The following is a 9,853-nucleotide window of genomic DNA, read 5'->3' as shown; positions in this document are numbered from 1 at the left end:
AAGAACAAAGAACAATACAGCACAGGAACAGGCCCTTTGATCCTCCAAGCCTGCTCCGATCATGTGTCCCATCTAGATCAACCGTCTGTATCCTTCTATACCCTTTCTATACAAACCCATTCCGTCTGTCGCTAATAAGACCATTCACTTCCAAATGTGCATCTATCCTACCCCTGAGAATCTTTTCCAACAATTTCACTATCACTGACGTCAGGCTCACTGGCCTATAATTACCCGGGTTATCCTTGCATCCCTTTTTAATCAACGGTACAACATTAGCTATCCTCCAATCCCCTAGGATCTCACCTGTGGCCAACGAGGACACAAAGATTTCTGTTGGAGGCCCAGCGATTTCATCTCTTGTCTTCCTCAGTAACCTGGGATAGATGCCATCTTCCCTTGGCAATTGTCTTCCTTAATGCTTTTTAAAACACTTCCTCCCTTGTAATAATGACCTGTTCTAAAGTTTTTACACATCCGTCTGAGATACCACCAATCAACGTGCCCCAAGGTGAGATTCGGCTGCCTTATTTCTGAATATAGATTTTCACGTGGTGAAGTACATAATAAATTGGATAAAAATCACAACTTAAAAAAATAATCCAACTCTGTTATAATCAACCGCATGGGTGGAAAAGAGAGGAATTTATCCAGACTTGGTCAGAACATTGTATAAATGCATCAGTTTGTAGTCAAAGCACTTAAAGACATCATACACAATTAAAGTATTTCTTTATTTTTTGAGCTGGTGTTCATTTTAATGTTCCTTATTTTAACTGTATAACAGCCATCAAATGTTCTTCCCAAAACACTTCGGCACTAGGTTTTTGCTGTGGAGTAACCCCTCAACTGGGAATTATAAGAACAAATGAAAGCTGTGAGAAATCAGTTTGAAGCACACAATTCCAGGCATCTCCTTGAACATGGAATAAATTGAATGAGATTCTCTGCGGCATTCTGTCTCAGATACTGAGTTTGCATGTGTAACATTTGATTGGGCCTTTTTGAAACAAACTTTGACAGAGGCAGGGTATGAGATAGAGCAGTTGGAAATTTTGATAGTCTCTAAACACTCTGTCAGTCTTTAAGGCTATATTTTACTTGGTTGCTTAGAAGAATAAGAATGCTCCATGCTGATTCATTATCGCAGCTTCTGCAGATCTATTCTGTGTTCAATACTGACCAAAGAGCAAAAATAAAGAACGTACTATTAAACCAATTCAAAGTGTTTGTTTCCATTGATTGTTTGGTTCCACACTCACTTCTGACCCACATATTCAATAGAACCTGATGTTGACTGACACTCCAGTACATTTCATAGGTATTGCCATTGTCCAATCTCCATCGGCTAAATAGGCTCTCAACCATGGCTCAGTTGTTGGCATTTTTGCCTCTGGATCAGCAGTTGGGGGGTGGGGGAGGGTGGGGGGGTGGGCTTCAAAGCCCAACTGCAGGCATTTAACCACAATATCTGGACAGACGGTTCATTCCAGTACTGAAGAAGCCTTTCAGTGTTGGAGGTGCTGCCTTAAAATAAGATTTTAATCTGAGGCACCGTCATCATTGTCAAGTAGGCAAAGGAGATCCCATGACACGAAGTAAGAAAGCCAAGCTTAAAACTGACCCATCCTGAGGCTGCATGAGGTGACAGAGTGGAGAATGGCTGATCATGTCTACTCAATTAGAGAGGCCTGACAACAAAGAAAATTTATTTCTATATGAGATAATTGAGCCACTAGTTTTTTGCACATTCAACAGCTAATGCATTGCAGTTGCCCTCCCCACTCAGTGAGTGCCATGCTTTCCCTGCACGATTCTCTGAGAGGGTGAACACATACACCCTCCCCGGCAGAGGGCAAGAGCAAACAGGCTAAGCAGAGCACCCTGATCCATCAGATGCGGGTGCTGTGGCTTCCTTACAGCTGCCCCCCCCCCCCTCCCCCAAGATATCAGGATAGTGCATGGGCCTTTAGAGTGAACCAAATGACAAATGTCTGTGATTTACATGAGGGCTCAAGAGACAGGAATCTTGCCAAAGCTGTGGTCCCTCAGTCAGGGGGTGATGTGGGGCCTTGTCCATTTTGGGATATTCTGACGGAAAGGTCCTCAATGTGATGGCCAGCACAGTAATCAGTGTCCGTCAATACGCTGTTCCTAGGAGTGGATGGGTATAGGGTCAGCCCTTAGAGGGGAGAACTCACCATTAACTGTCTCCCTCATTCACTTTGAATGATCAGTGAGAGAGAGACAGAGAGACAGAGCCTGTGAAACTAGCAATCATTCTTCCAGGATGTCACGAGGAGAGAAGACATCAACAGAGGCGCCTGGCTCTCCAGAGGTAGGAGCAGAACCCCAATGAGGAACGGGTTGCAGGGCCTGCTCACTATCCAGAGAGGCACCTTAAATGGCACAGGGTCTACAGGTGGCATCAGTACTTCCTGGAAATGAACAACAACGCGAGTTGGCAAAATCTTCACCTGTCCAGGAGCACATTCAGCATGCGTTGGTGCCACCTGGAGGGCAACCACTGCCTCCGGCCATGAAAGCCGTATCCGCCCTCAACGTTTATGGAACCGGCTCCTTGCAGGGCTCCATATGTGACCTTTGCGGTTCTTGCAAGCCTCCACTCATAAATGTATCAAGGAGGTGGTGGCTGCACTCTTCGCAAGGGCTCACCAACTGCATCTGTTTCGACCGGGATCAAGCTAGCCAGGATGACAGAGCCATGGGATTTGCCAGAACTTTCCACAAGTGCAGGGAGCTATTGTCTGCACTGATGTGGGTCTCAGCAGTTTTTGCATACAGGCACCACCCCCATCAAAACAAATGATAAAGGAAACCTGCAACGCCGCCTTCACTCAGTCGAGTTTTCTGTTTGAGATAAAATGGAGATAAGCTTTAGCGATGGCAACTATTATGAGGAAAAATTTGACTCCCGGGTCTTTTTGGAAACATACTTTAATTCAACCTCTGGACATCGACAGGAAAATGAATTCTTGACTTTTTCTCTGAAGAATTTGGTAAATGTATTTTCCAATGGTGAGTAAGTTCTTTGACATGAATTAACTAGATTCTTAGCCCAAAGGTGGCACCCCCATTTGTGAACCTGTCGTTTCTACTGTGCGTTTGTTTTGCCCAGTGCTTTTTCATTCAAGTTCCACGTGAAGGTTTTTTTGACTGCACAGCTGCTGGGGGCTGAAACACATTCCTAAATCTACAGCAAATACCGCTAGTTTAGAGTCTGGTCAGGGCAGCCCTGCTCCATCTCTCGAGTTCCAGATCTCCTGAGCGTCAAGAACAGGCAGCGACGTTGGATCCACTTTGGATTCCACCTCGGTCCACCTGGGTTGGACCGTTCTATTTACAGTAGTGTGAAACACTTCCCTAAAAGGCAAGTTAGCTGCCAAACGTACGTCCCTGCAGTTCGCATTGGGATAAGACGAGCAGTATCTTGCCAGCATCCGTTCCCGGGCTCCTCAAGGGGCAACCTGGGACTATATTGGTGACATTAGGAGGGAAGGTGGAGAAAAGAATGGATGATACGCACTAATTGATAGCAGTGAAAAGGGTGGGCAGCTGCGCAGGGTGGCTATGAGATGGGAGAGGAAAAAGGAGAAATGAAAATGGGGAATGAACAGCAGTGAAGGGAAGGTCACTGTGTAGTCATAAATTAAGCTGCAGGTTTACCTAACAATCCAGGACTAGTTGGATAAAGCTGGGACATTGCTTGTTGTGCGGAAATAAAAACATGAAGAAATAATTAATACACTGGATGATTTTCAATGAAGAGAAACGTTTAAGAGATTTCATGGGGTGATTAAATGTATCAATGTTGGGAATGAGTTAATATAACGGACAGTATTCAATGAGATCTAAATAGGTCTTTTCGGCGGCACTGTAGCACAGTGGTTAGCACTGTTGTTTCACAGCGCCAGGGTCCCAAGTCGATTCCCGGTTGGGTCACTGTCTGTGCATAGTCTGCACGTTCTCCCCATGTCTGCGTGGTGCTCTGGTTTCCTCCCACAAGTCCCGAAGGATCTACTGTTAAGTAATTTGGACATTCTGAATTCTCCCTCTGTGTACTCAAACAGGCGCTGGAATGGAGCGACTTGGGGCTTTTCGCAGTAACTTCTTTGCAGTGTTAACGTAAGCCGACTTGTGACAATAAAGATTATTATCAAAGAGCAGAGACAGCAAGGGATAAACTTTGCACACAGGCTTTGAGTCTGTGAGATGTGAAGCAGGCATCATGTCAAAATGTAAAAACGTATAAGTTTTTACATAAGAGCTGATAAGTACAGAGATTTTATCCATTACCTGCGTAGAATGTGTAACCATTATGTATTTGTGTCACGAGATGTGTTTATAAACTCAGTTTAAAATTCAGAGTAACAAAAAGACCTTCATCCCACACTCCACCTCACCAGACTCTCTGCCAGACCCCACCTCCCAGAAATCCTTCCTTTCCTTCCTCCCATTCATCCTGGCCTCTGTCTCCTGCCTCATGCCTTTTCCATTACCCCTCATCTTCATCTTTCCCCCCTGAAGATGTTCCTCTCTCCCATCTTCATTCGGTTACGTTGCCATGTTCTACCTCCTCTTTTGTATTCTTCCTCTTTCCGCTCGTTGTCCCTCTCTCAGAGAACAAGGACACTCCAGCACTTTGCTCCCCAATCTGCACTGACATCTTTCACCCCCCTCCCCCCCCCCCCCGCCCCCCACGCCCCCCCCCCCCCCCCCCCCCCCATTGTTCCCAGCTCAATGCAGAAAGGGCCCTTTTATTCAGCGTGCACCAAAATTTATGGAGCAACATCGTAATCATCACCTGGGATTTGTCAGCCAGGAGGGTTGAGAAGAATCAAACCTCTGTCTGCTTGCAAAGCTGTCCAAACAGAGAATTGATCCTCAAACTTCCTTTGTCTGATCCTTCAGTACAATTTGATATGGATTTTATCACTTTATTTCCCACTTAATGACAGGTGATTAAATTCTTCCAGGTCCGAAATTCCGCAGACTGCTTGAAATTGGATCTGGTCCCTGTCTCCACTTCGCTCTCTGTGCCTCGGGGCACGCGGAGGAAATTGTTCTGTCCGATTTTGTTCGCAGCAACTGCCAAGAGATTAAGCTGTGGCTGAAAAATGATCCGGGAGCTTTTGACTGGAGCCACTTTGCAAAATTAGTGTGTGAACTGGAAGGCAACAGGTAATCATTAAATTGCTTCAACCCGGAGTGTTTTTTTTTCAAAATGATAAATAGCTACTCGATGGTTCATACTCAGCTCAGTGTGTTACTGAGACTTTGTTGGCGATGAAAATATTGGGTTTGATATCAAAGTTCACTGAATTCACTGGTCTCCGCTGGTGCCAAAGTATCTGAACAGCCACCTAAAAATACAAATGTAATCTGTTCAGAATGAAATAGAAGGAACAAATCAACTTGTGACAGGGCAAAAATGGATCTACTAAATGAGAGATCACTGCTGTGCTTAGGGTCAGCACAATAAGAAGTCTTACAACACCAGGTTAAAGTCCAACATGTTTGTTTCAAACACTAGCTTTCGGAGCACTGCTCCTTCCTCGGGTGAGTGATTCACCTGAGGAAGGAGCAGTGCTCCGAAAGCTCATGTTTGAAACAAACCTGTTGGACTTTAACCTGGTGTTGTAAGACTTCTTACTGTGCTCACCCCAGTCCAACTCCGGCATCTCCACATCAGTGCTTAGGGTGATTTAGGGCTTGCAGTTTAAGGGCACCTTAGTCGAATGGTAAAAAGATAACGTCCAATTAAAGAAAGGTGCTGCCTACCTGTGCTGAGCAACCCTCGCTCACGTGCTGAGTATCCTCACACGCTTAAAGGTTTCTCTGTAAATCCCAGAAGGCATTTTAATTCACTTGATGAAACATTGATACTATGATAATCACAAAGTAACCAACAATTTGGCATCAATTGTCATTTGTGGAAGAGTTCTAAACCTTTACAATTCTTTGTGATTAAGCATTTTCTCTTTTCCCCTTTATGGTGGCACGGTGCCACAGTGGTTAGCACTGCTGCCTCACAGCACCAGGGATCTGGGTTCATTTGCAGCCTTGGGTGACTGTCTGTGTGGAGTTTGCACTTTTTCCCAGTATCAGCACGGGTTTTCTCCGGATGCTCTGGTGTCCTCGCACAATCCAAAAATGTTCAGATTAGGTTGGCTTACTGGGTCACAGGGATAGAGTGAGGGAGTGGGCCCAGGTCAGGTGCTCTTTCAAATGGCCATTGCAGACTCGATGGGCAGAATGGCCTCCTTCTGCATTGTAAGGATTCTATTCTATGGATTTCGATGCTGGCTTTTATTTTGCATTCAAAGCTATCTCGTCTTCGACTCTCCAACGAATCAAAACAGGTTTGTCCAATGTGCTTCTTCTGTTCCCTTTGGTCTTTAGAATATTTCAAATCAAGCCACCACAGAACCTGTTAAATTCCAGTGAAACAAACCTAATTTGTTCAATCTCTCCTTTGAGCTGAACACGTATAGTGCGTGCTATCATTCTAGTAAAATTAAGCCTGTACTGCTTGCAAAGCCAATGGGCCGATTTCTCCGGTCCCCCCAGCCGCATGTTGCTCAGCAGCACACCATTCACTGCCATCGACATTCCCTACTCCCACCACTAGTCAATGGGATTTTGCATAGAAGTCACCCCGTGCCAAGGGGGAACCCGCGGGCGGGGGTGTGCTGCCAGCCGGAATAGTGAATCCCAACGTTTGGAGAATTCTGGCCAATATATTCTTCCAAAGGCTCTAGTGCTCAAAAATGCTCACAGTGATCCAGCTGTGCTCACACCACAGCATTTCCAGATCAGGCAGCAGGGTACATGTACTTCCAAAATTCATATAGGTTGTACTGCAGCCATAGATGCAAATTTACTCACTGCTTTGCTTGCAGGTCCTACTCAATTTGCCTGCGGCAATGCACATCAAACAACCCTACGCTTTCCATCTAATGTTTCCACCTTTACAAATTTGCAACTCGGACCAACTAATTTTTGGAATTTTCTGCTTCTGCCAGCTTGTCTCAGTTGGTGACAGTCTCATTGCTGCGTCCAAATGTGGTGGCTCCAAGTCCACCCTGGGATACAGGCACATATTCTAGACTTGATACTTGAGTTCAGGCTGGAAGGGAAGGTTGCAATATTGGAGATTCTGATTCTTTGTGTCAAATATTAAGTTGGCCATCCTAAATTGTTTAGGTAACCCTTATAGAGCCCAGGATTATGAAGGTAACAGGACCAAGATGGTTAGACAGAGTGAAAACTCAGATCAACTACGATGCAATTGGCCGGCACGGTGGCATAGTGGTTAGCACTGTTGCCTCACAGCGCTGATGACCCTGGTTCGATTCCAGCGCTGGGCCAGTGTCTATGTGGAGTTTGTACATTCTCCCCGTGTCTACGTGGGTCTCAGCCCCACAAACACAATGATGTGCAGTGTAGGCAGATTGGCCATGCAGAAATTGCCCCTTATTTGGAAAAATATAATTGGGTACTTTAAATTTTAAAAAAACAATGATGCAACTGCATGATGCAAGAGGTTTGATGGGCTATCAGACCTCCTTTTTCATTATTGCACCTAGCAAACATCTTTCAGTGTACTGGACAACTCACTTCCCTCCAACATCAAAGAAAATCCTTTCTCATTGCTTGTGACATGGTGTGTGTAAAATCAATATTTCCACGCATAGCAACAATGTTTGTACTTAATTGTATGTGAGGTGCAAATCAGGTGAGCATACGTCACACCTATTTCCACTTTTTTCTGTATCAAGGTTCTTCTTTATGTCTTTATTCCTCCTCCAGCCCTTCATTTTCCTCCCTTGAGCACTCTGCTTCCCCCACTTGAGCTTATTGTGTGTGTGACTTTTATTGCGAAGCTAAGCTGAGGTTTGGCTGACTTATTTCTTCATATAGATTTTCATTTGATGAAGTACGTAATAAATTGGATAAAAGTCACAAGTTTAGAAATAATCCAACTCTGTTATAATCAACCGCATGGATGGAAAATAGAGGTATTTATTCACCCTTCCAAACTTGGTCACAACACTATGTAAATGCACCAGTTTGTAGTCAAAAAACTTAAAGACATCATACACAATTAAGTTCTTACTTTATTTTTTGAGCTGGTGTTCATTTTAACGTACCTCCTTTAACTGTGCAACAGCCATCAAAGGTTCTTTGCTCAACACAGTCACCACTTGTTTGTTGCTGTGGAGAAACCCCTTAACCAGGAATTATAAGAACACATGGGAGCTGTGAGAAATCAGTTTGAAGCACACAATTCCAGGCATCTCCTTTAACATGGAATAAATTGAATGTGATTCTCTGCAGTATCATGTCTCAGACACTGAGCTTGTATCTTTCAGGGAAAAATGGACAGAGAAAGAGAAGAAGCTGAGAGATTCCGTCAAACAAGTTTTGAAGTGTGATGTCAATCAAACTAACCCTCTGGATCCAGTGGAATTGGAACCTGTTGATTGTCTGATGACGTCCTTGTGTCTGGAAGTTGCCTGTAAGGATAAAGCAGCTTACTGCGCTGCTCTCAGAAATGTAACCGCCCTGTTAAAACCAGGCGGGGTGCTCATTATGAATGGTGTTTTGAACCAGACCTTTTATACAGTCAACAATCACAAGTTTTCATGTGTAAAATTCGATCAGGCCTTTTTGAGAAAAATTGTGAAGGAAGTAGGATATGAGATAGAGCAGTTGGAAATTTTTGATGGTCTTGACAAATCTCAGAACACTCTGTCAGACTTTAATGCTATATTTTTCCTAGTTGCTCTTAAGAATAAGAATGCTCCATGCTGATTCATTATTGCAGCTTCTGCAGATCTACTCTGGGTTCAATACTGGCCAAAGAGCAAAAATAAAGAACATATTAGTGAACCAATTCAAAGTGCTTGTTTCCATTAATTATTGTATTCTACACTCACTTCTGAGTCACATATTCAATAATGTTGTGTGGCACTACCATCGTGCTAAACGGGATAGACTTCGAACAAATCTAGCAACTCAAGACTGGGCAGCCATGAGGTACTGTGAGCCATCAGCAACAGCAGACTTGTATTCAACCATAATCTGCTACCTCATGGCCAGACATATCCCCCACTCGACTACCATTACCACCAAGTCAGGGGATTAGATCATAGAATTTGCAGTGCAGAAGGAGGCCATTCGGCCCATCAAGTCTGCACCGGCTCTTGGAAAGAGCACCCTACCCGAGGTCAACACCTCCACCCTATCCCCATAACCCAGTACCACCCAACACTAAGGGCAATTTTGGATACTAAGGGCAATTTAGCATGGCCAAAAACCTAACCTGCACATCTTTGGACTGTGGGAGGAAACCGGAGCACCTGGAGGAAACGCACGCACACACGGGGAGGATGTGCAGACTCCGCACAGACAGTGACCCAAGCCGGAATCGAACTTGGGACCCTGGAGCTGTGAAGCAATTATGCTATCCACAATGCTACCGTGCTGCCCACTGGTTCAATGAGGAGTGCATGGAGAGCATGCCAGGAGCAACATCAGGCCAGGTGAAGCTATGGCACATGACTACTTGTGTGCCAAACAGCATAAGCAGCATGTAATAGAAAGAGCTAAGCGATTCCACAACGAACGCATCAGATCCAATCTCTGCAGTCCTGCCACATCCAGCCATGAATAGTGGTGGACAATTAAACAACCCACTGAGGAGGAGGCTCCACAAATATCCCCATCCTCAATGATGGAGGAGCCCAGCACATGGGCGAAATTCTCCGACCCCCAGCAGGGTCGGAGAATCGCCCGGGGCCGCCGAAAATCCCACCCCCGCCGTGGC

At 44.9% G+C, this 9,853-nt stretch overlaps 1 protein-coding gene across 1 annotated transcript; it reads left to right on the top strand.

Annotated features, from left to right (window-relative positions):
* The first annotated feature begins 2,872 nt into the window (after positions 1 to 2,872).
* On the top strand, positions 2,873 to 8,924 carry LOC119954418 (nicotinamide N-methyltransferase-like). The gene is made up of 3 exons (XM_038779620.1): positions 2,873 to 3,039; positions 4,998 to 5,202; positions 8,397 to 8,924. The coding sequence occupies exons 1-3, from the start codon at positions 2,886 to 2,888 to the stop codon at positions 8,836 to 8,838; spliced, it is 801 nt and encodes a 266-aa protein (XP_038635548.1). The 5' UTR covers positions 2,873 to 2,885; the 3' UTR covers positions 8,839 to 8,924.
* Positions 8,925 to 9,853: the final 929 nt, after the last annotated feature.

This window comes from Scyliorhinus canicula, chromosome 19 (assembly GCF_902713615.1).
Source record: "Scyliorhinus canicula chromosome 19, sScyCan1.1, whole genome shotgun sequence".
Lineage (NCBI taxonomy): Eukaryota > Metazoa > Chordata > Chondrichthyes > Carcharhiniformes > Scyliorhinidae > Scyliorhinus > Scyliorhinus canicula.
Note: the sequence above shows the minus strand (reverse complement) of the source record. Positions and strands in the feature narration are given on the sequence as shown.